At 40.0% G+C, this 26997-nt stretch overlaps 1 protein-coding gene across 2 annotated transcripts; it reads right to left on the bottom strand.

The window, feature by feature from the left end:
• Positions 1 to 1393: 1393 nt before the first annotated feature.
• LOC311275355 (AP2-associated protein kinase 1-like) lies at positions 1394 to 25616 on the bottom strand. Of its 2 annotated transcripts, none has more exons than XM_084383825.1 (20): positions 24540 to 25616; positions 23269 to 23387; positions 21270 to 21378; positions 20990 to 21132; positions 20201 to 20322; positions 19820 to 19901; positions 19446 to 19578; positions 19205 to 19308; positions 18811 to 18893; positions 18487 to 18647; positions 17899 to 18020; positions 17415 to 17765; positions 16840 to 16985; positions 16539 to 16747; positions 16369 to 16458; positions 13914 to 13997; positions 13692 to 13799; positions 13339 to 13506; positions 11783 to 11890; positions 1394 to 3685 (listed from the first exon to the last, which is right to left on the bottom strand). In XM_084383825.1, exons 1-20 carry the CDS (start codon positions 24700 to 24702, stop codon positions 2979 to 2981), a joined length of 3312 nt encoding a protein of 1103 aa, XP_084239951.1. In that variant the 5' UTR covers positions 24703 to 25616; the 3' UTR covers positions 1394 to 2978. The 2 variants fall into 2 exon arrangements, with proteins under 2 accessions (XP_084239951.1, XP_084239952.1); XM_084383826.1 differs by lacking the exon at positions 1394 to 3685 and adding an exon at positions 5848 to 11039.
• Between the last annotated feature and the right edge of the window lie 1381 nt (positions 25617 to 26997).

Genomic DNA, 26997 nt, shown 5'->3' with positions numbered 1-26997 from the left:
TAACTCAAAGGAACAGACTGTATATATGCTCAGCTGTGGCCTCAACTTGGCCAGTGCTCAGCCTACCTTGGCTGTACAAACAATAGCAATCACTGACGTCACACAGCTCATCAGCCGCACCGTAGTGGGGGTTTATGTCTACTTTGCACACTGCCTTGAACTAATTCATAGGAATGCCTCGGCCCTATCTCTTTCCATTCATCCTGACATGTTTACTGTGATGGAATCGGCTCATGACCCGGCTCTCTCCCCTCTTTTTCCATGTGCTCTTCTTGTCCCAAGTTGATCAATCTCTTACTGAATCTGAGATCAGGTGCCTTTTACGCATTGCTGAATAAAAACAAGTGTCTCATCTTCCACATGAACTGAACTTACCCCCTTTTCTTCCTGGACTGGGAGTTTTAAACTGTAACTCATGTGTTTTCGCGCTGGTTTATTGGAGTTTCAGCCTGTCATGAAATAGCAAGCACTTGTGTTTATAGAGTTGGATCAATTGATTTGTTTTTGTTTTTTTTCAATTTTCCTGCATTTTGTTATATTGGCACAATCTGGTATGACTAACATCCTGCTGCAGCCAAGATACAGAGGAATGGGACTCATAATCCTCCTTAAGTACCTATCAGAAAGCCTCCTCAAGCCCCTGTTGTCTTTTAAAAAATCTTAAAAGTGGCTGAAATTTAAACAGGCATTTGCCGTCACGAACCATAATAGGCACAGCATGAAATCCTGGACCCTAATATGAAACAAAGGCAATTTGGCACAAGTACAAATAAAGACTCCCCGGTAAGATGACACGGTTATGTAACTCAACATCTGCATCGTGTCGGTAGATATACGTCTCTTATACCCAGTGGCGGACTCAGGATGTTTGAGAGGCAGGGGCAAAAAAAATAAAATAAAAAGGGCACCAGCATGTAGAAAGTTGTGATATATTTATAGTGAAGAAAGGGCACACCACAGGGACATCCAAGTGGGCACTTTCACTGTGCTTTTTCCAGTGTTTCTACCCACCGAGTAATAAGTGACAGTAATTCATGATCATTTCATTATAGTTGACTCTATAAAATGTCAAAAAAAATTGTGCCCATCACATTTTCCCAAAGCGAGGTCTTCAAATTGCTTCCTCGGTCCAACCAATAGTCCAAAACCCACAGACTCTTCATTTAAAATGACAAAGAAAGGCAGCAAATCCTTACACATACTGTGAGCTGAAACCAGCAAATGTTTGACATTTATGCTTGAAAAATGCCTGAAATGATAAACTGATTAAAATTCTAATCGATTAATTGACTAATCATTGCAGCTAATCATTGCAACAGGTGTCACCTGGACCAGAATCAACCAGAAAAATATTGATGTGGTGTGCTCCTTAGAGGAAATAAACAGGAAGCCATTATGTTTACAAACCTTTAATAAAATACAGTTTAAAGTTTTATCTTCACTGACAACCGTTCCTAATGTCCAGTATTAATAGCCAGATAATATAGAAACATAGAAATACTGTTAGCAAAGGCAGCATAGTTTACAACAAGTCCTTATCTGTGCCAAAGCAAAATTAGAAGCATTATTTAAAATCGTATCACTTTTTTGTCAACACATTCTCTTGAGAATGCATTCAAACTGAATCCAATACACACATGATATGCATCGTTTAAAACACCAAGGCCAAAGACAAACATTATCAGGTTATAAAAATCCTTTCAAGAGAACTATAATGGTGCAGTTTGTGGGAAAGTTGCAGCAGCAACCTTCGAACAGTTATTAAGCATTAAGACAATAAATTGAGCTTGAAATCTTGTGATACGGGTTCCAGTATAAAGCTCTCTAGTGACCTGCCCTTGAGGATTTTGGGTAACTCGCATCTCTTTTCTGAAAATATTTCTAAAACGTTTACAGTGCTTTCACTCTTTTGATGTGAAACTAATAACTGCATAAACATCTTTTGTCCTTTCCTTCAACTGTGTGTAATGTTTCTCACCATTATATTTAATTTCCAATGTTCTTTGGCTTGCAGCGAAACATTTGGTATCCTCTGCAGCACTGACGCTGAGGCCTGCAGTGATACCAAGGCACAATTCGTAATCTACAGTAAATGTAAACGAAAGGGTAAGCGGCTACAGAGATTTAAAGGCGTGCAATGTAGGATTTTTTCGGTTGCTGTTTGTAAACACACCATTCAGAGTTGGTTGCTTCGGGCTGACGAGCCCTCAACCAAAATTGTCTGTATTTGAAGAACCTGAAATGAGACAACAACCATCATCTTTCAACAGGATTTCTGACACCCAGAAACATCTCGGACGTGGCTAAATAATAATGAAAAAACAAATTACAGGCAGAAGGGCGGGGTCTCTAAAGATACAGACCGGCCACACACTTCTAGTCGATCGTAAGTGCTGAAGAGGGAGCATGTTTTATGAGTCTGAACGTTTTGGGGTTTTTTTTGTTCTTTTTTTGTTCTTTTTAGGAAAAATCCTGCCTAATATACCTTTAAAACAGAACCTGCAACCACTGCTAAACTGACTGAAGGACTAACTCTGAAAACTAACTCTAGTTATGGTGTTTAATGTTTGAATACAACTGTCATGTTTGTAAAGGTCTGAGTCAAACAGGACCCACTTTCGATTATGATAAACTGAGAGACGCTAAATACTTGTATCATTTGAATAAAACTGTTATTCATATATTTAAAACAAAATACAGATTGGGCTTTTCAGAACCCTTTATGATATCTTAAATTGAGTCGAGGACCAATCCTTCAAGTCCATTTTAAGAACTCAGTCCAAGTTCAGACTAAAGTGCTGAAATGATGCACTCACATGACTGAGGTAGAACTTTAAGTTTAAACAAGTACATAGTTGGCTAAAGGATCATTTACTTGTCTTAATACTGCAGCAATAATGACAAGAGTACAAGAAATGTGTATAATACTGCGTCTCAACTGTACTTTGGCTGAAAAAAGCTCTGACATTTTTTTCAAATCAAGGTTTCCCCTGAGAGCATCTCGGATGAAAAGGTGCGGCAGTGAACGGGTCTTCCAGCGCTCTTCCCCCGATGGTCCAGGCGTGCAGAGGCCCCACAGCAACCGAACCTACGGCGGCCTGCTGACCGATCCTGGAGACGACGCGGTGCACCGCCACTGGCTGCTGGAGCAGAGGCGCCTCTGTGTGCACATGAGGGGCCCGAACACTGAGAGACTGAGGAGCAGGAGGAGATGATACTGGGACCAGGTGACACTGTTTGACGGGTCGGATCTGCTGTGCAGCAGACTTAAATATGTGAGTGTTACCAGAAACAGCTTTGGTGGTTTCCTGCCTCTTTCCAAACGGTGCCTGGAGGAAAACATCAGACGCCTCAGCAGGTCTATGAGACGCAGAAAAGGAGGAGCTGCTGAATGCCATCCGACTTTCTTTTGCTGGCGTTTTAAAAGGGGCCAGCTGGAAGACATCAGAGGTGACTGGGCTGTCTGGGGGCTGGAACTGGGATACTTGGTTGCTGGGTACAAAGTGTAGGTTGGTGGACGTAGCGGGTGTCGTAGTGTGTTGTATGCTTCTCTCCTCTGATGGCAACATGTGTTTATTGTGGTCACATGCAGCAGTCCTCTGCTGGATCCTCTGCCTCTTATTCTCCTCAGAAGCTGCAGTCTGAGCTGCTGGCAGCACATTACTGTTGAGCTCCCTCTGTAGGTCTGTATGAGGAAAAAATGAGAGGAAGGTCAGACAGCTCTGAGAGACCTCTGAAGCTTTTACACTCTTTTGTTACAGTATTCAGAATCAGTATCAGGTGTCTTGGCCAAATTTGACCCTTTTTTTCGTTGCTCTTAATGCACTTACACAGGAGCAGACATAGAGAAACAGTGACGAACAAGGACAGCAAAGCTGAACAAATAAAGACGAAGAACAGACAGGACGATTATGTCCACAAGTATGTGAAAAAAATAAGTAAAACTACAAATACTTGACCTTTACTCAAGCTCATTTTCCACTCTGGTGAACATTTTTCTTGGACTCTCTTTCTCGAGTTGATTAAAACTCAATGATTCAAACACATTTGTGTGTTCTTAAAATGGAAGTCCTACATGTGATGTGTATCAGTAAGCTCAGATATGAGACATGAAACATCGCCCCACAAGATTTCTGAGGCTGACAGATATATTAGAGTTTTACCAACTCCAATACTGATACAATACATGTATGTAGTACATGACAAGCATCTTTGATATCGTTATTGGAGAGTTGTGGTGGTTGAAAAGTAAATTTGTCAAAGTATATGCGATTAGATAATACAGGTTAATTCATCGGTTGGGCTCGAGAAATGATCCTAACCCACTCAGCAGCAGATGCACTCCTGACTCTCGACTAGGGCTGCAACTTACATTATTGACATTTTTTACTAATCAGTCTATTATTTCTTGATTAATTGATTAGTTGTTTGGTCTATAAAATGTCAGAAAATGGTGACAAATGCCGATCAGTTTTCCCCAAAGCCCAAAATGACAATCTCAAATGTCTTTTTTCATCCACAACTCCAAGATAATCAGTTTATTCTCATAGAGGAGTGAAGAAACGAGAAAATATTCACATTGAAGAAGCTGGAATCAGAGATTTTTGCTTTATTTCCTTAAAAATTACTTCAATTATCAAAATATCTGGGGATTCATTTAATAGCTGACAACCAATTCATTATTCGTTGATGCTCTACTCTTGACTCCGTTTAGGAAAGTGAAACATGAAAGAGCCACAGTCAAAAAAATACAAAAAACAAAAAATGGACTGACATTTTCATGGGGCATGAAGTTGATGATGTTTGGTCTTACCTGAGTAGAATTAACCTGCTATTTGAGCAGAATGAGAATTTGATTAGTGCATTCAACATTGAACCTGCCCGACTGTATTATGTTACAAATTAACACACCATTCACCAGATAATTTAAGCTCTTACTCTCTCACCCAGAGTACTTCATGCAGATACAGTACATTTGCATGCAAACCTAATAAGAAGCAATTAAAACAATACTCCAGCAATTTAGCATTGCACTAACAATAATAAATAAATAAATAAATAAATAAATAAATAAATGGCTCAAGAAATAAATTAATATACCACTAAATGCACCAAAAATAATAACAATAATGTAGGCATTGATACATTTATAAAATATGACACAGATTGATATTTCTGTATTTATTTACCTTTGAATTAATTCACCTCTTCATTTAGTTTGCAATCTAATTCATTAATTGTTAATTCATTTGTTTAATGTATTAATTTTTGTACTCTTTTGCAACCCTTGCCACATATTTCCACAAACTCGAATGTGAATTATAACAAAGAAGCAAATTAAAAATACCAATTTATATCACATTATACATATAAACGGCAACATTCACTTTAAATCTTATCTTTGGTGCAATTAGTTGTGTTGTGTGTTTATTTTTTTTTAATTGAGCCATTATTTACTTATTCATGTATTTCTGATTTTTGGCAGTTTCAGTCCTGCATATGGTAAACTCACTTCTTACTCCACACAAACAAGAGTTTTTAAATTCTTAAATGTGTAGTCTTCATCTCAACTTAATGTATTAGACTATTTATTTAACTTTTTCACACAGTAGACCTTAAACAACATTTGTATACAAAAATTGCTTACAGTTTATCAATCATGTTTTTTAAAAAACAGTTGTTTAAAATGTAGAATATTTATTAATGCTGACGATTTTCCTTTTTCTGACAAACAAACATTATGAACCATGTAATTTTGTGTATCATGTAACTTTGTTGAGTTGTATTAGTTTCATATAATATTCTGAGATATAACGACATAAAACCTTTCAATCAATACTCAACACGTTGACATTCACATTTGTATTTTATTTGCCATCCCTTTATAATTCTTTAATTATCTCACAAAAATAGAAGGAGCACACGATACCACAGCTCTGACGCAGGTTTGGGCCATTAAAGACAAGAGGTGTCTCAAAACACTCAGATAATCAGGTAAATCGACAGCTTTCATTTTTGGCAAAACAACAGAGAAAAAACGAGGGGCTTCTGTTTCACATCGAGGACTAATCTCACTACCTGCTTGGCTTTTTACCGATTACAACAGCACACAGGCGGCTACAGGGAGAAGAAGCTCGGGAGTTGCATAGGTTCAAACAGTAACTGCAAATGATTGAGTTGTTCGGCGGAAGGATCAGAAAGAGGATGAAAAAAAAAACATGAGCCTTCAGTTACACATGCAGTACCTACAGTAAATTCATCTGGGGACCAATTTTTTTCAAAGATAAAATGATCATTTAAAATTTAAATCAAGAACTCTACTCAAAATACTCTAAATTTTTTATTGGAATTACTGAATAAAATTGAAATAAGACTTGTGCATATGTCCCTTTTATAAGGGCCCTTTTCCACCAAATTAGCTCCAGTTCTGTTTGAGATTCTTGGGACCTTGGTGAACCAGCCCGAGTTTCTACCAGTTTTGAGTGGAAACACTGTGATCAAGGACGTGTCATCAATGGAGGGCGTTGCACAATGCACTATGACTTGTAGAATATGACACACCCACTCTGGTTCGCTCTTGATGGACATCTTTTTTGGTTCCAGCTAGGAACGGAACCGGTGCTATGTTGGTGGAAAAGAGGTATAACTGAGCTCCATGCTTTTGGCACTTTTCTCAGACTGAATTTTGAGATTCAGTTTTGAGGTGATTCATTTGATACTGCTTGTTCAACAGCCAACTACATTTTATTTCACATTACATGTAATAAAAGGTGCAATATGTCAGAATTGATCACCTGTATAATTCACACTCCAAACAAATAGGGGGCAGCATATCACCAGAGTAACTGTTAACGGCTGCTAATTGTAGCTAATGTTAGCTAATAAGCTCAGTTAACTGTGAAGCTAGCGGTCATATGAGCTGACTCTGCCCGGACTGGGGGCTCGGAGGAGTGTTGGTGTTGTTAAATATCGGGGCTATCACCTCTTGAGGTACAAACTCGCTAGGTGCTAGGTGGTTAGCATGCTAACTTTCATAGATATCTCTGCAACACAATACATAGACGTCTTTAAAATAACATCAACACTGTTGTTTCTTAAGACTCTGTAATTTTTTAGTTCATTTGTTGAATGTTTTAGAAAATTCTTACATATTGCACCTTTTAATCTAACTAGCCTGTGAAAAACCACAAAGATGTGTGCACTTTGTCCAAAATATGAATGATTTGTTTATCATTCAAAAAAAAGAACCTTGTTAGTGTAAAAAAAAAATACTTAAAAGGTGCACTATGTAACTTTTTTAGTTACCATTGTTATATATTCCTCTATACAAGCCTGTTTTGCTCTAATGTTCACAACTAAAAATGTAAACATATGGCTTAAGTTAATCTAAAACTCATTTAGCTTGTGCTGTCTTGGTTTGTTTATAGCCCTGAAAAAAAAGTTGCATAGTGCACCTTTAAACTTATCTCTGAATTACTTGCTGAATTATTAGATCTCTCAAGAAAAACATACTGTTTCTTTTAATATTATTTGAAATCACTTCCTAACATGACACGATGAAATTAAAAAGGTTAATGCAGTCTTCTCATTGTGTTCATGCATGAGAAGCAAAATAACTTTGTTTGATCCTACAGAAACATTTATATTGCTGATTGGAGCTGATTTTTCGAACCCTGGACAGCTGATTTCATGCTGCCTGATAAACAAAGCACGGCTACAGCAGCTTCACCATAAGATTAAACCTTTTCACACTTCACAGAGCCCCTCACACATGACCTATCAGACAAGCTCTCTTAACTGTAATATGGAGCGCAGACTTCCAGCGGACAGTGAGACTGGGGAGCAGTAAGCCAATACATATCCAACTCTCAGAGAGAGTGATGTAGCTCTGACTTCCTGAGAGAATTCAGGGATGGGGTGGATGGGGTTTGGGTGGGGGGGCTGTGCTTTCAGAAGAGATTTTAATGACAACGTGTCCGTCGCCATATTTGCAGCAAACAACAAACACAATAGGCTACTGGAAAACACATCCAACAATTCTGACTCCACGCACACACACACACACACTTATCATTAACACTGTATACCAACACACATGAACATAACATTCAACAACACTGCCATGCTTTTTGATATGAAGTCTGTGATCACTAAAACCCGGTAAAGCAAAAACAAAGCTTTACGAAGCACAAGTTCAGAAAAAGTTTCTAGTTTAGCGATGAAATGAAACAAGAGGTTACGCTCCCACTTTCCAGATAACTGTTTTGAATAAAAATATAATCCTTCGTCAGTCCATGTAAACAAACAAAACACAGGCTCACATTCTTTTCACAGAGGAGGAAGAAGAAGAGGGGGGTTGGAATAAAACATGGGATTCAGCCTAATCTCCAGGTTGAACAAAGACTAGGATTATCATCTATACATTTGAATGTACTGACAATAATAGAGTAGATATAACCAAGAAAAAAAAACTTTCTCAACACACAATTCCACAAAGAGGAATGAAATATTTATATAGTATTCTTCAATATTATTCAGTGATTATGGTGTTAAGAATCATAGATATTTTTTTTAATTATAGACTAATATTTATTTCTTACATTCATTCTCTAACACTCTATTCATATTAACATTTATTAACAGGAAAACAATGTCATTTTTCAATCATATATACATCCATAGCTATATATAGATGTATATATGAGATTACACAAGTAAAGCATTATGTTTTCCACAAGTAAAGCTTTATGACAATGACTTCATATATACATGGGAAGAATAACTGATCCTATGGTCTGGATAAGAGCCCGCAGGGGTTGCAGATATCTATTTACATAAATGAGGAGTAAACAAATGACAGGAATGTAGGAAGGATTGCACAATGCGGGATGAATGTTTGTGTTAATTTCAAATTAAAAGTGTCAGTGAGTGAAAATAATTTTTAAAATGCCATATTAGACTGTTTGTTAGTGCCAAAAAAATGACCTGACTAGTCATGAATGGTCTCTCTCTCTAAATATATATATAAATAATAGCTACTGTATTTCTACGATTTCCTATTATTGTTGATTATTGAAATTATTTTCATGATTTCATGCATTTTCTATTGATATGGCACACTGCTATAAACAAATGCTAAATGACCCTGATTTGTCATTTAATTTCAAAACAACCTATTGCTTGCCTCAAGGATAAAATGAAACATAAGCTCAAAATAATAATAGGTCCTCTTTTAAAAGTACAGTGTGTCTGGAAAACAAGTTAACCTTGAATAGTCAGACAGATAATTTGTTTTGTTGTATTTTGAGTTTAGCTGATACACTTTCAGAGCTCAAACTGTCAGTGGTTTTCTTCACAGATTATTTTATGGCACTTGGCTGTTAAGTCTGATCAGTAAGGTTGTTCTGATACGTGGGTGGGATGTGTGGGTCTGTTATTTTTATCAGCACTATGCCGACGATACTCAACTCTACTTATCTGTTAGGCCCAGGGAAATCTCTAATCTAAAAATCCAGCAAAATTACCTGACTGAGGTTGGTTACTGTATGTCTCAAAATGTTCTTCAATTAAATCATAGTAAAACTGAAGTTCTGGTTTACGCCCCAGATCAGGTCTCCACCACAGCCTCCAACACCTCGGCCCACTAGCCACTAATAGAAAATCATATGCCAATATATGTCAGTTTTGATTAAATTTAGGATTCAATTTAAGATCCTCCTCCTCATTTTATAGGCTTTAATCTTGCTCTGTGGTATATCATTAAACTACGAAGACAATATTTCTCTGCTAGGCCCCTCAGGTCCTCTAATCAAGGCTTCTTAGTTATACCTCAAACAAGACTGAAATCACGAGGGGACTGTCCTGGGTCACGGGAGGTGGAACAGTCTCCCTCTGGGAATCAGGTCAGCAAATTTTCTTGGGTCTTATATGTTGCAGTTGAAGTCCTGTCTCTTTTTGTTGAGCTGTAAATACGCACTGGTATATGATAACGCACTGTATCTGATCGGTTCCCTGTATTGGCTGACACACAAAGTTGAAGTATCAGTATCGGCATTGGGAAGGAAAAAATGGTATTGGAACATCTCTACTGATCAGGAAAACTTTTGGCGTCCTGCTCTTCCCTTCAACACAAATCACAATAACTTAGTGTGATGTTTGCAGGACGTTTGTTATGGCTGTTCTGTTTCCAGATTGATGTAATTTTTCAGTCTAACCTATAGCAGCTTTAAATTGTTAAAGATATACCATCTAACAACCCTGACAAAGGTAACATTAATGCTACTGTGCAAATCAGGCTACATGACTAAATTTCCCTTTTATTAGAAGAAATAGACCAAACTAATTTCAACAAAGGCTCATTTAACTTTTACATGATTTTACTTTAAAATGTGCAAATAAATGTGGGGAGGAGAATTTAAAAAGGCAAACGACGACAAATTCACTTGTGCACCATAATAACTACGACCACTTATAACTATGCCTATTGTACATTACAACAATGATCTTCTATTGTTTGCTATTAGACATAATGCAATATTGTTCAAACAAAAGGGATAGCAATATTATATCCTGAAAGATGTAATGGTTCGTCTTTAGAGAGGATGATGTTAGCGTACTGGCCACTCTTAAACCGATGGACGGTAACAATGGTGATGTGTGGAGACTACAACAAAGAGAAAATGTGAGCGAGAGGGTGAGAGATGAGAGCTGAAGAGAAGCCAGATAATGCGATCGATGCGGCGGAGAGGGCAGGAATGAAGAAGCACTGAAAGGCGAAGGCTGCTTCTACTGTAAGAACTAGAATTGAGATGACAGCCGAGGGCGGGGTGCAGGAAGCTAGCTATGACAACAGTGTTGATTGCCGTTATGCTATGCCAGTCTCTAATCCAGTGTTACAGCTTCTACTGGGGGGGTTGTAGGGGTTGGGGGGGGGGGCGCCTACAAGTCGATGAGCTGGTCCACCAGCAGCAGGGAGCGCGCCAAGCTGGGCAGGCTGGATTCAGAGCCACCACTGTTACTGCGCGAGTGGCCTCCTGAAACTGGCCGGAGAGACAAGGGGGGGGGATTGGGATGAGACGAATACAGGCAAACAGAGGGCAGAGGGAAGGGGAGGGGGCAGAGGAGCGGGGGTCACAACAAGCAAACAGAGCGGAGGGGGAGAGAGGTCGAGACAGAGAGAGAGAAAGAGAGGGCAGAGTTTACCCATTTACTTCTACTGGTTTTAAAACATTCTTAACTCTGAGGATGTAAAAATAGTGCAGGCACCTGATTCTGTTATCAGTAGGTTTGACTATTTCTTTCATTCATTAATTAGCAAATCAGCATGCAACTGATGGGAACCCAATAAACAGCCAGTCCCTGTTTCGGTTTATCTGGTATTGCTATTTGTTGTTGTTCCTACAGTTCAAATTAATATTGGTCCAGGAAAATCATTGCAACTGACCAAAAAGCAACGAAGTCCACAGAGGAAGCAGTTTGTGGTGGGTGAATGGGTCAAGCTCAGGACTTTCACCTGGCGGACCAGACTTTTTATTTTCAGTTCTCAATCGTAGGAGTAGGTGACAAAACTACTAGGTCATGTTTAGAGAGAGAAGGTTAAGAAGATTAACCACTTGTTACAAAGCATAACTTTGGTTTCGGCCCTGGAGCAACATTAACTATGATGTAATAGGAGCAACACCAACACGGCGATATCAGATCGTGTTACCTGTCTTTGATCTTAAAGACAAACCCGAAAGAACCACCTGAGCTTCCTTGTGGAGAATGAATGAGAAAGACTCACCTTGGGAGTTCTTTCGGCCTGTGACCGGAATTGGATCGAACTCGTCCTCTGTGCCGGCCTCTGCACTGGCTTGTTGGGGCTCAAAGTCTGAGATCAGGAGAGATGAGTCTGCAGGGTATAAAAGAAGGCAGGCTGATGATGGAGTATGAAAGCCCAATTGTGTGAGAAAAAGTTTGATATGAAAAGGTGAAAAGATTACCTTCTCAACATTACACAAATATTCAGAAAATCTGAAACTACTGCCACAAAAATAAAAAAATAACACAGTGGAAGCTCTCCAAAGCCTGTGTGATAAGACATGATGAGGAGAGATCGGTAGTAATTAGGATCTTGCAGCTGGCTATCAGGCAGTATTTCAGAATTGGCACCGTCAATACAGTTTGCTTCCTTTCACCAGCCAAAAACCAACAGATGTCGAGCTCTCAATTAGCGACAAACGATATGGTTTTACAAATAATTACACTCAGAAGAATTATTTTGTAAATTTACAAACAAAAGGAAAACCATTTTCATGAAAAGATCAAGTTTAAAACTTCAATTGCTTTTTAATTAACTTATTTATTTTCTATGCTTTATGAAGTTGTGGGGATAAAAACACTACATAGTCTGTCAAGATCAATTTGGATTAGATTAATATGTTAAGAAGAAATAGAAATGCTTTTGCTGCCACCCAGTGGTTGAAAACTTCAAAACATTGCACTGTGAAAATGTTAACAATGGCAGCTCAAGACGTTGGTATGTCGATGTAGTTTATCAAGGCTCCATGTCACGAGTCAGCCTTAAGTCCAACTTAAATTGATTAAATTAAATTAATTCTCCTACAGCATACTTATCAGCTCTATAGACTACATGTCCTGTGATCTCCTGATAAATTAAACAAAAGCAAAATAAAAAAAAATAAAACAAATCAGGAGGAGAAATTCAGTTTACATGTTTTGGTTTCATGCTGGCGCCCTCTAGTTTTGCATTCCTTCCTCAGAATGCTGTGATTAGTTCCATCTACGTAGACCCACATATACTGTCCTGCTAAAGCGTCCGTCTTTTCTAAACTACTAACACATCTTGTCCTGCACCTTAGCTTGTTGAATGAATGACTAAACAAATTCATGGGGAAAAATGCACGTCAGCTACAGCATGTAAACTTACCTGCAAATATCACTTTGGTTCAGTTGCATGTGGGTGTAGTCCTTACTCATAAGGACTACTGCTGACAACACACAGTCTACCCGTGTCTTGAAAGCTATGGTGTAAATTTGTTTATTTTTTCTCTCTTCCCCTACCCTTGTACTGTACAGTGCTGGGGCTCAGCCTGCAAGCTGCTCCCAATGAAACTCAGACAAACAAAATGTTTCCAAAGACCCTTTTTCTTACTTTTAATAATCAAAAACTATTACTATAACACAGAAAAAAGTCAAAAAGGATCACTGAAGGCAATATCTAACTGAAGTGTAAGTAAAGAAAAGAAATAATTCGGTATGGAAATACTTCTCTCACTAATTAAAAAGCATTGGAGTTCACTACCTATGTGAATAAGTATTTAGATTCTTCCACCTTACCTGCTTTGGGCTGTGCGGAGTCTCCAGACAACAGGCTGAATTCATCCAAAGCTGAGGCAGCGGAGTTGGGAGCAGATGAGATCGAGGAGGTGGCACTGCTTGCTGCTGGAGGGGCGGACGGACCGGAGATCAGAGAGCCCAGGAGAGAATCGTCTGCAGTGAGAGGGTCTGGGACGGGTCAGGAGGAGCCAAAGGTTGACAGAAACGAGAGCAAAGTTTAGTTATGGCTCAAATAGAAAGATACAACCTCTTGTATTTCAATAAGTTGATAAAAAGTGTTATTTATTCACCATTAGTTGTGTACTGTTAAGTTAAAGAATACATAGATGGAATACATTTTGAAACACACACACCTTTTGCAGACTCTTCCACAGAGCCACCGAAGGGATCAGACAATGACAAGAGATCGGGAAGCATGAGCGAAGACGTGTCTGGAGATTTGAGTCCTTCAATCAGCTTCTCTAAAGGTCAATTAAGAATTAGACACAATAAAGGAGACATACTTGAGCAATGCGCAATGACAACATCAGCTGTAGCATACATAACTAAGACAGAGAACAGAGGGAGATATTTACCCGGTGCATCGATACCGAAAGGATCAGGGACAATCAACAGTGAGGCTCCTGAATCCACGTCAACGATGGCTGATGGTCTTTCAACTAGGAAACAGAAGCAGTGCTTTATAGTAAAGATTTGTAATCCATTAAAAAGCCTGAAAATTAGGCTAAAATGCATTTTGGGAGGAAGCAGACTTTTTCAGCTGGTGAGTCTCAATAGAAATGCTTGTTTCAGCCATTTACATCAATTAATACCAAGTCAAGTGTGAATCTGTCGCTGGAATTTAAAAGTGCCCATGGATACTTTAAATCCAGTTTTTCAAACAGTATGAAATGTATTCAGATGTCCACATAAACACAGCAATTCCTTGAGTGCATTTTAATTAACCCAACAGGAAATTAAAAAACTTTATGAGCTCTCTTGTGCATGTTTTCACAGCGTGTGAGACTAAGCAATCCCATCACCTGATACAGAATATGAGCAATATGCTATGTTAAAAACGTTCTTACTTGTTAAAGGAAACAGTGCGTACATTTGCTGGGCAGAGCAGCAGTACAGCCAGAACTCTTTACATCAACATCATTAGTGTGATATTGTTTCTTTTATTCAGACAAACCCTTTATTTTATTTATGTGATGCACAGAGGCAGAACTTGCTTTCAAAAGCTTCTTAAAGAAGATCAGATTAATGGATAAAGTGCATTAAGACCTTTACCTCTCTATTTGGTATTACATTAATCAAACTCATACAGTACAATGCATTAAGTGGCGTCAGTACGATAAAGTGGGGAAACAACTTATCAAGATATTTGAACTGTAAATCTCACCCGCCTTGCCAAATAAGAGAAGAAGTCTTTATATTAGCTTCGTTTTGATGTCCATAAACCAGCATGCTAACTCATGCTAATGTCTATTGACATTTAACCACTTGAACCAAGTGCACAATCGTTGTGGGGGTTGGACGGGTCATGTCCCGCCAAATACATGAAATATTAGTATATAATGTAATGTACACTAACCCGATATGACTAATCTTCAAATGCATCTAAAAGCTAAAAGAAAGCAAATTTTATTTCTTCAGTAATCAGTTTAAAACGGACTCTAAAACATGATGGATGCACCTCCTTCATGTTCCTAAAGTTTTGGGTCTTTCTGTATCCTCCCTCATCATGTATACATCTGATCCGCAAGTTGATCTCTCTTGTCTACTCCACAGGTAATTGTGTTGTTTGCAGCAGCATCAGTGTGGTACTGCTCCTGTTGGTTGACACATCTGGTCGGGTGTTTTTAACAGGCTGGACGATGATCTGACTTTCACTCTATTATTAGCCTTCGGATAACTGGGTCTGTAGTTGATCTGTCAATAACCTATGTCATTTAGGGATGGACTGATTATCGCCCTTGCCGGTCGGTGTTTTTTCTCTCAGATTGTTGATAACAAATTTAAAAATGAGCTACTTTGGCTCTGATGCAACATCCCCTCACACAATGTCCTGCCCACAACAATATCTGATTAGTTTTATGTCACAATTAATGACCGACAAAAAATGAAAGTAACTAAATGTATAAAGAATCAGAAAACGAAAATACTCAAGTAAAGTACCTCAAAATTGCACTTAAGAACAGTACTTAATAATCTGTACTTCTTATTGCATCACTTGTTCTAAATTTTAAAAACAAGATTTTAATTTTTACTGCAAATGAATGTTCGTTCCAAATAACAGTTATCGGTCTCCTAAAAGAGCGATATCAGTTGACCCCTATTGTCACTATTTTTTTTTGTAGATTTGTGTTGACAGATCTGGTTATAATGTGTTGTGTTGTCAGAAACACACTCACACATTTGCATGCAGGTGCTAATTCTGAAACACGGGTGCAAATCATCTGTGGCTCGTGGTCCTTATACATCTGTGTTTTACTGAACATCCAACATGTAGCTACTGTTAAAGAGGTAATTACTAAAAAATCAAGGTAAATCTTGGTGTTTGGATCCTTTTAAGAAAGCGTGCTCACATATAGACTGAGTGCGCAACTGGATACAAATAGAAACTAATGCATGTACAGCCTCATTTCCCAGATCAGCGATACGCTACTAACACTGCTGTCTAATTTCCCTTCTAATGGGTTTAAAGTTAAATAAAGTATTTCGAACAATTTAACAAGATTAAACCCCTGTTGTGTATTTGATTGTTACAGCCCATTGTTGGCTGCTTTCATGAACTGTTGAAGCTTTATTACACGTATTGTGCAATTAGTTTAATAGTTTAATTCCAAGATACTTGAATGTTGACATAATATGGGAAGTGTTGCAGTCTGTGTATCATAAATTGCCCAAATTTGAGAAGAACTAATGTTGATGGGGACAGTGTGAGTTTGCGATAATGTCACTAAAGGATTTGTGGCGTTTCATGTGTCCAGGTTCATGCAAAAGACAGAAAAGAAGAAAAACCCTGATTTTAAAGCAAAGACATACCAGTTTCTTGGGGTGGACTATCCACAGTTGAGTCCAGCAGGCCTGGTATCAACTCCTCAGAGGATGTTGGCTCGAGTTCTGAAGGTGCGTCTGGAAAAAGAAACACCCAGTTATCGACAATTTGTCACTTACTAGAAATACTTCTCACATACGACTGCATTAAACTTTACCAGCAAGGTTTTTGTCCTCAGCTTTGAATTCCTCAGCACCGAGGTTAGAGAAGTTGTCATCGTCAAAAGGATTCCATGCCGGCTGTGTGGGGGTGTTGGAGGCACTGCCAGACACAGGAACAGCGGCTCCAGCTTTGCTTTGGTCCTGCCCTGCATCACCAGCACTGGGCTGAGCAGGCTGGGCGGTGCTTGGGTGAGATGGAAGTGATCTACAGGTAAAAGGAAGTACACACAATAGATAAAACAAACAGGAGAAGACTTGAATTTAAAACAGGTTTATTCCAGTACACATGCCACTTACTGGCTGAGAGCAGCGTCTCCATTAACTCCTTGTGGCTGCTGTGAAGTGTCACTCACTGGGACTCCAGCAACAGTGCTCGCTGCGGCGTCACTCGGTGTGCGTTGGTGGCCTCGTTCTTCGGTTGTCTTTGGAGAAGCAGGTGGAGTCTGTTCAAAAGGGGCATGGAGTGAAAATAAAACAAGATGGAAGATCAAGATATATTTCATGGAAGATCTCATGAGTCACAGCCTAATATGTTTAAAGGTTAGGCGCAAATGCTTTGACAACTCGTGTTATTCAGGTTTCATTTCACTCACAGTCGCAGTTTTTTGGTGGCAAAAAGTGTCGAAGAAAAGGAGCAACATGATTAGCAGATTAAGTATCTAGTAAATATTTTTACAATTTTTTTTTTCTAAATCACATTTGTGAAGAAAATGGAAACAATTTATGAATAGAAGGACAACAAGAACATCACGCTGTGGCACTTTAAAGATTAAGAAAAATGAAAAAGGGAGGAAAAGTCATCTGACAGCTCTGCAGTGATGATGACTTTTAGACACTTTTTGAAGCTGGTTGGTGAGCAGAAGGCCACTCACCGTCTCAGCTGCTTTTTGGCTGATCTCGCTGGAGGCGGGCTGAGCTTGGGCAGCTGATGGCTGAGTTATCTGCTGCTGCTGCTGACTAGCGGCCGCTTTGCTGGGTGAAGACTGAGCCGCTGGCTGCTGAGCCTGGCTGGCCTGCCTGCGTCGAGCTGGACGTTGAGGAGGAGCAGGACTCGATGGAGCCTGTGCTGCCGGCTGGGAAGCTGCGGTGACCACGGCGGGAGGCGTGGTCTGTTGCTGAACTATCGGCTGTGCTTGTGCTTGGACATCAGCCTTCGTCACTGGTGACACGACTGCAGCTGCTGCTGCTGTCTCTGCCCCAGCAGCTGCGGCTGGCTGCACCGGCTGTCACACAAAGAAAAGATCACATTTGCATCCTAAACACCTTCATGCTGCGGGTCCAAAAAACAACTGTGAATGTTTTGTTACATCTGTGTGATGCTGACACAAGACTTCAGTGTAATCCATCAGTATGTACCAGCTTCTGTTGAGCTGCAGCCTGACTTGAATTGTTTTGTGACTGGATGAGTGGCAGACATGAAGTCTGTGCCTTCTGTGACTGCAGAGCTGCAGCTGGCTGAGAGAGGTCCAGGCTGACTCCTGTGGGATGTTAGAAGAGCACAGACAACACATTAGTCAACAGCATGGAAACATATTAAATCTTAATACTTAATACAGATGAAAACAATGTAAATATCAAGCAACATAAAAATCGTAGGAGTCGACACAATATTCATTTTAAAGTTAAAGAGGATTATATAATCTGTTCCACAGTGATTAAGACATCAAAGTCATTAGTAACAGGTACAAAAAGTGATATCAACAGAGGCGCCATTTCAGAGTGCGGAGAAAATCATTACATAATCCATTTGGGCCTGTGGTTACATTGCTTTAATTTGCACGAGTCTTAACCTGCATACTTGATCTATTCCTGCTGAGAATTGCAGCGTTTATTGTGTGCACAAAGGATTAGAGGGATTCCTGTACTTATGCACATCTTTATTCAAAACCTCAGCTTCTTTTCTCTGCGACGGAGAGGAGAATAAGGATGGAGTGCTGTACGTACCCACAGGCTGAGCTGTACCACCAGGGAGATTAGCTCGCTTGCGAGGGGTGAGAGCAGCAGGCTGGATGGGTAAGATGCCAGCCGCAGGCTGGGTATGGGCTGCTTTGGGCCTCTGGCGAGGGGTGATGGAGGTTTCAGTGGTGGGAATTGGATCTGTCAGTCTGGCAACAAAGGGAGCGTGTTGGCCTTCTTGTTAATCATGCCACATAGTGTTAACATAATTATTTAATGAGTATCAGAACACTGTCTATACCTAATTACTTCCACAAAATATAGTGTCACTACAGCTCTCATGCTAATACAATGTAAGCAGGTCATGCTTGCCTGGGCTTAGCCTGGCTCTTCTTTGCTGCAGCAGCCTCACTCGCTTTGACTGGTTCAGGAAGTTTAGTAGGAATTGGAGAATTCTGGATTATGGAAAGAAATGCAAAGTCATCAAAGAAATCTTGAAGTTTTACAAGACAGCAGTATGAATGACAATGGTACACTGGTAACGCTGGCCGTAATAATGAAGAATATCATCAGTGCTAACAAGCATTTCCTACTGTATGCAACTGATAAATTAGTGCAGATTTTGCTGCAGAGCCTGACAGCCGATTGCTCGGACAGAGAGCCTATAGCAGATTCCACTGAATAAGACATGAAAATCAATTCCTGATGAGAGAAAGCCGAACAAATCCAAATATTTCAGCTGACTCTGCTGCTGAGAAAGACTGACCTTCACATTCTGAACAGGGCAGGTCCGCTGAGCTAGTTTAAAAGCAAAGTAGGACACCTGGTAGATATCTGGTCTTTTGTCTGGGTCTGGCTCCAGCATATACCCTGAAAAATGAAAAAAAGAGTGAGACTCAAGAAAACCAGCATTGCGAAAGCCAATTAATAGGTATTCAAGCTTCAACCACAAGTGCAGATTGAATTTGATGTTGTTGAAAAATAATTAACGTTTAAGAAGGACTAACGAATGAGGCAGTGAAGATCATAAGAGTAGCGGGAGTTATCTGGAATGGTGAAACTGCCATCACAGATGGCCACCTGGCTTTCACCAAAGGGCAGAGTGAAGAAGCACAACTTGTACAGCAAACAGCCCAGTGCCTGGAGAAGACAATCACATGCACACGCCCCGTCACACCAAACATGAGGAGAGGAGGAGAGGAGAAGAGGAGAGGAGGAGAGGAGAAGAGGAGAGGAGAGGAGAGGAGATTAACCAAGAATAACAATAATAAACAGTAAGTCACACAACAATGGCATTTCTATACAGTAGTTTCTATACAGATTCAATACAGTATGGTTTGCATTTATATGAATCCCTGTCATGATTATACTCCTCACTCACCCAGACATCTGCTTTTGTGGTGATAATCTTATTGTTGTAGAGGTTCACCATCTCAGGGGCACGATATGATAAAGTGGTGTACCTGAAAGAAGACAGGTATGACTTATTTACTCTAAAATGGACAAATTTAATAGGAAACCATATGTTTTTAATGTGGCAGTGAACAAATTCAATATCCATCAAGCTAAAGCTGTTTTGCACACACATCAAAATATTAACAGTGCTGCGCAGAACCCTATATGAGGATGAGGTGAATAAAAAAACAACAAAGCTGCTGATGAATGAAGAACTGATGACACGTTTCTGTGCAGCCATACCTAAAGAGAGCGCTATGAATGAAATCTGCAAATATGGCTTAAGCAGATGAAAAGAGGCACAAACTTTTTGATCTCTTCCTCCACGGCGGCCACTCCCTCAGTCTGGGGGCTCTGGAACTTGTTGGTGGCACTGCCAAAGTCACACAGCACATAATGACCCTTGTCATGCAGGAGGATGTTCTCCACCTGCAGAAGAAGAAACAATCACAATGTTTGTTTACAATATCTTCCAGGTAGAAAACAGAGAGGTCAGACCACCGTCCTTAACAATATATTTTACAAGTTACATTTACGGCTGAAAATGACAACAAAAATAAATAAGTTTGCAGATTACACATATCTCTGCATTGCAAAACAACAGCCATTGTCTACCTGAAAGTGACTGTTGTTAGCGTAGAAGAGGTGAGACCCCAAACATGGAGCTATACATGAAAGGGCCGAAGTCAAACACAGTTTTTTTGCCTCCTGCAGCATGTGCAATTGTCTTGAACAATAAATGCAGTAGTGAAATCATTATGACACATGCTATCATTTTCAGGTTTTTATGCAGATCAAGAAAACTGCACTGCAATAAAAAGATTAAATCTACTGAGTGACACTGACTAAAAAAATAAAGCGACTACCACACCACATCGACTGGGCTCTGCAGAAATGGACATATTTGAAGTATTTTGACAGCTGACATTCATCCCCTCCCTCCCCTGCTGTTAGAGCTTTCCATAATTAAACACAGTTTCAACTCACAGAAACATGTCAATCAAGACATCACACAGCATGGCGATCTACAGAAGGTGATTTCCCTGCCTTAACATAGAATGGCAGCCCGTCCCATCCAGTACGCAAAATGTGTCACCTTTAGGTCTCTGTGGATGATGGGTGATTTGCGCTGGTGCAGGCGAGAAACGGCATCACAGGTGTCACAGAAGATCTGCAGCACCTCAGCCTCGGTGAAGCCGGTCTGCAGCCTCTGGTTCATCAAGTTGACTACCTGCCCCCCTGAAAAATAAGATCCACATGACTGAATCTTAACTTTCATTTGCTAACACTTTCACACAAATCCATTCTGACACCGAAAGTGCTACTTATACTCTAATTCTTTCACCAATCACAGCCCATTTCCCTTCAGCACTCACCCTTGCAGTAGTCCATAAGTATGAGAACCTCCCACACGTCCCTCGATCCCATAGCCGTAATACTGGAGTCCAGATAACCAACAATATTCTTGTGACCGACAAGGTCTTTCTGCAGGAACACAAACACACATTCAAGGGCATTAACAAACCACTGTGCATAAAAACAAAACAAAAATGGCTGCATAGTGAGCACATACTACGGCTGAAGTCAATGGTTAGACGTTATTTTCAACTTTGAACAAGTCAGAGAAAACAGGCAGGAAACATTAGCATATTTTGCTGCAATTAATTTTAATGCCATAACCCTTTTACTCAATCTGGTCTGGTTATTGTTTTTTGATGCAGTGTGATGCTACCACCTGCAGAGGGAGCTGCAAAGGAGAGCTGAAATCAGGAACCCATTAGGTAATGAAAAAATGTCAAGCACTGCAGCTGAGGTGAAGCACTGTCTGTCTATGAATGTGTGTGTGCATGTATGTGGGTGTGTATGTTGTGTGTGAGAGAGTGAGACCGAGCAAGAGAGAGAGAGAGAGAATGAATGAGACAGACTGAGAGGTAAATAAAACACGATCAAATGATGTAGAAGAATGACACCAGACATCGTCTTTGAACCAAATTTTAGACTGTTAGTGTTCGTTTCAAAGGCCCTAAGTTGTTACAATGTGCTGTCTGTAATTCTGTTGACTGTTTATACAATCAGCCCCTTTTTTGTAATTTGACCATCCACCGCTTCCTTCCTTCCTTCCTGAGTGTTCCTTCAGACATAAAAGACTAAAATCTGTGTGTGAACTCCATGAGCGAAAGGGTCCAGCTACAAAAATGCCTCAAATCAAAATAAGATAACTCTTAAGACTGCTGGTGGGATACTTACATTTTGTGGTCTATTATACACTAAATAAATACCAGTTCTGCTCTGATTTTCACCAAATCAAGACATCGAACGATGCTGGGATAGTCCAGGATGTGATCCTGATACATTAAGGCCCCGACACACCAGGCTGACAGTTGGAGTCGGCCATTGTTGGAGAGCATCGGACAGAAAAAGAAAGGGAAAGCCCTCTGAACCCGTCGCTGTAATACCCATGATTTCTCCCATTTAGTGCAGCTTCTCCTTATTTTACTCCTTTGCCTCTTCATCAGTGCCACTTGCAACTTCTTATCAGACATATTTTCAATTATAAGCGGCTATATTAGCAAGAGTGGTGTTGAAAAAAGCTTCTTAATCACAACAACGTTGGACATTTCCTTTCATGCAGGCGCAGAACGTACAAGCTTGTTGGCTGTCGGCTGTGGTCTTTGCTGTGTGTTCAAGTGCAGCTTTTTGGCTGAGACACAGGAGGTGGGAGGCAGCCCAACAGTCAGCCTTTGTCGCAGCTAGTTTTTGTGTCAGTTTGGTGTCAGGGCCTTTACATTTACAGCAGAGAGACATGTAGCTTTGTGTCATGTTCAGGGATGTGTGCGATTAGTTGATGATTATTATTATTACTTTATTACTGTACACATTTGAACGCACACAATATGTAACTTGGTCGTTAGAGACGTCTCTAGCAATGACTGTCACAAATTTGTCAAAGACCCCATAGGAGGAAAAACTAGAACTTCTTTTTTTCTTAACAAGTTTAACAATGAACACTGGATAGAAAACACTGCATCAAGAACTAGACGGTCCTTTAAGAATTAATTCAAAACAACTCATTCTTCAAGACGTCTCGGGAGGTGAGCAGGACATGTAAGACAATACTATGAAAACAAAAACAAAGCACACCAAGAACCAGATGAATAAATACAGTACGACCATCCAAACAAGCCCGCTGCAGGCTGTGTGTACCGACATCTGCACTTCAGTCCTGCAGACCAGAAAACTTTGCAGAAACAATTGGACTTTCACGAGACATTCGTTTTAGAGTTGCCTTCATATTGTGGATTTAACCCCCCGGCAGAAAATCACATGAGCTCAGTTTGAGAACAAGCAAGAGAAAATGTAATGTCAGCGACTCACCATTATTTGAATCTCGCATTTGCACACCTGCAGATCATGCTCGTTGTTGACATACATCCTCTTCAGGGCACAACGCACCCCTTGATTTGTTTTTACAAGGAACACGATTGCGAAACCGCCTGCGGGATTGGAGAAAGAGACAAATTAAACTCGTTAGTCCTCAAAGAGATGATTACCAAAAACCTGGATGCATACAAGATAACTGACAGATGCAACTACAATCAAACCCAAATGTATAAGATTCATATGAAAGCGTTAAGCCATTAGCACTCATGTTCTTAGGGCAGGACATGCTAATTTTTACACAAAATTACTTCAACAACTGTTGAAATGTGTATTCATGTGGCCTTACAACAATACAGACAATCAGGACCAAATGGTGCAGCCTTATAGCATAATGTATTAGTCATGCCATTGCTGCAGGGTTTACGTAGAGGCCTACATTGAGGCCCAACCATCTGGTACAGCTCAGACCACAAATTCACTTTGCCGAGTTTAGTTGTGACAGAGTCATCAATTTCAGGCAGGCATTGTGGCTTTCGCTGCATCCTCAACTTGGCGTGTGTGAAATGTTATTGCATGGCACTGTCGCTGCAGGAAATACCTATGGACGTGGGTGCAAGTTGAGGCTGGGGGTCAACACAGTCTTCCTTTATTATTCTCATTCATATCCCCCCGTTCAACTCTTACACTGTACTTGCATTAGCACGGATGCAGTCTGTAAGAAACTGCCAGTGACTGTTGGCTCACATGATATTCAGAGAAAATAATTAACCACTTCAAAAGCAATATAGGAATAGCAAAAAAGATTGAACATGATCAATAAAATGACTTGGTCAAGTACAGACCTCTACTTCAGCATCAGTAATTTGGTGCAGATGCCAAAAAGTATAAAGAAATCCAGATTGTACCCCACACTCAACCTTCACGCAATCATTTTAAACCAAATACACTAACTGTGCTGCACCAGGTGAATTTCCATCTTCTTGAATCACACTTCTGAATCATAAAACGGCCAAAAGGAAAGTGTTGTGTTAGTCAGAGCCCAGCTGAGAGAGAGAGGAGTAGGCCTCTAGTTTGCATCCATGTATCCAAGATACATGGATGCAAAGCTGCATCCTTCCTGTGGGAATGGCATAGGGTTACATCCCTGCTCTGTCACGTGACTCACACATTTGGCTTGAGCAACATGCATGGAAAGAAAAATTTTAAAAAAAGAAGGTGAAAACAAAAACAAATGGCATCATCTGGCCTGTGCAGCCCCTTCTCACCTTCAGCGATGATCTCCTCAACAGTGACTTGGTGCCGCCCGACAGTGAAGGCTCTGCCAATGAAATTTCCGCCTGCATGACTGGACCCGGAGCTGCCACCTCCTCCTCCAGAACCAGGCCCGGAGCTCACCAACTCCCGACGAGAATCAAAGAACTTCCTCATGTTGTCGAGGCGTCAGGAAGATTTTTTTTTTTTAATGTGGCTTCAATCACAGACGAGCTGCCTGTTTCCTGCAGGCTGAATTATTGCACTAGTAGATAACGCAGGTCGAGACTGTAAACCACAACGACCGCCTCGAGCCTTCGAGTCTATTTGGAGCCTCGAGACGTGCAGTGGTGATTCTGTCACTTACGATGCTGATGTTGAGACTACCCAGATTTCTGGTGGCAAATTTCCCATTTGCTTACCAACACAAGCCAGTTGGTTGATAGCTAGAGCGGTTGCGACTAGCCGTTATGTAAGTGAATTACACCACCCAGGAGGCTAAAGCATCTCCGGAGAAAGTCTTTCTTTAGCTATCCATCCAGCTGTTCATGGTCGGCTGCTGCTGATGCTGCTGCTGCTGATAACATTAGGTCCTTCTCCATCTCGTCCAGCCATTACCAAGCTAGCTAAGTGCTAGCTACTTACGCGCTATGACATTTCGTGTAAGGTTATCCAGGTTATCCTCTGAAGATAATGTCTCCGGGTGCGATGTATCCGACGTGTAACTTGTCTGATAGCGTTGCCCGAAAAAATGTTTCCATCCTCAGTCAAGCGAGGCGAGCCGTTTGGTGGCACATAGCTGCCCGTCTATCCGTTTAATTGCTCCCATTAACGATAAAACTATGATTTTTAGTAAGCTAACGCATTAGCGCGATGAAGCCTCTCGTCAACACAAACAAGCGCAGGGTCGACAGCAGACCAGAGCCTCCGTCCGTCACAACTGTGGCACAAAATGACCAAACATACGATTTGACATCTATCAAAACATGAGACAGAGGTCTCAACCCAGCAGCCTAATCTCTGCAACCACAGCAGTCTTTGGCTGCCAGCGATATCGCAACATCCTAGCTGTTGCTGTTGACGCGCGGACGGAATTGTGGGTGTTGTAGTTCAGAGCGCAGCTGCAGCCTCCCCTCCCCCTCGTCTATGTGGTCATGTGCTGCGTTCAAGTCAGATCACGGAGTGGAGAAAACTGTTCACACCAGGCTGGTTTCACTTCTGATGTGTCAGGATCTGTGATAAGAACTCTATAAAGCAAAATGGCTGCAAAGCTAATTAACAAGAAACTAAATACACAGGTTGTTTGTATCTGGTTTACAATGATGGGAAGTAATTAAGTGCATTTACCAATTAATTACTTAAGTTTGAGGCACTTCTAATTTACTTGAGTATTTCCACCTCGTGCTTCTTGTATTCCACTAGATTTGAATGGCTAATAATGGACCTTTCACTCCGCACCGTTCACATGACAGCTGCAAATACTAGTCTCTACTTTGCAGATTTATTTCATTTAGATCTCATCTTTAATTCATGTTATTTACACAAAATAAAATCAACAAATGAATCCTAATGTATTGACTTTTGCTCCCTGAAGGCCTCATCTTTACCTTCTACTTAAGTAAAATTGACTTACAATTGACTGTTAACTACTTAAAGAGTAATATTTATACGCTGTGTTTTACTCACAGTTTTACTTAAAGTTGTGAACACCTATTCCACCACTGCTGTTTTAATTTAATCTCCACAAATGTGTAACATGATACAAATATAGCTAATATAGCCTATTATACGGTGTTGATAATAGTGGTAGAACTAGTATTCAGATCCTTTAATTGAAAGCACTTAAACCAAATTTTATTTTTATTATTCTAATTTTATTTAATAGGGACAATACAATTTAAAATGTACAGAAATGCTATAGTTATTGCTAATTTTAACCAAATACTAAAATAAACACTCCTTCATTGAAAATGTTATTTAGGTAGAATTATGTAAGTATAATCACATCATTAACACTATGACACTGTTATGTCATTAAATTATCATTACTCCTGCATGGATGTTAAAGCAGGATTTAACTGCTGTAGTTGGTTGAGGTGGAGATAACTTTAAACTGATAGTGGGAAACAATCAAAGTGTTCAAAGTGACATCTTTGGTGCAACTACTGATTTAAACACATTCAAAACAAATCCATGTTTGAAGCATTTAAAAGGAAAGGGAACAATTCCTCACATTTGTAAGCTGGAGCAATGAAATGTTATCTCATGAAAACGTATTTAAACAATTGCCAATTAATTTTCTAAATGGACTAATTGATAAGTCGACTAATTGCTGCAGCAGCTGTAAAACAGTCGTATTTTATGAGCTCATATTTTCTGTATGGAAAAATAACTGCAAAACAAAAGCTGCTGTAGACTTTGACGTGTAGTTGTTTTCTGTTTGTTCTGTTTTTTCCCGACATTCATGGAATG

This window comes from Pagrus pagrus (genome assembly GCF_965226575.1).
Source record: "Pagrus pagrus genome assembly, chromosome: 19".
In the NCBI taxonomy this organism is placed as follows: Eukaryota; Metazoa; Chordata; class Actinopteri; order Spariformes; family Sparidae; genus Pagrus; species Pagrus pagrus.
The sequence above is the reverse complement of the archived record's forward strand: the minus strand, read 5'-3'. Positions and strand labels throughout refer to the sequence as shown.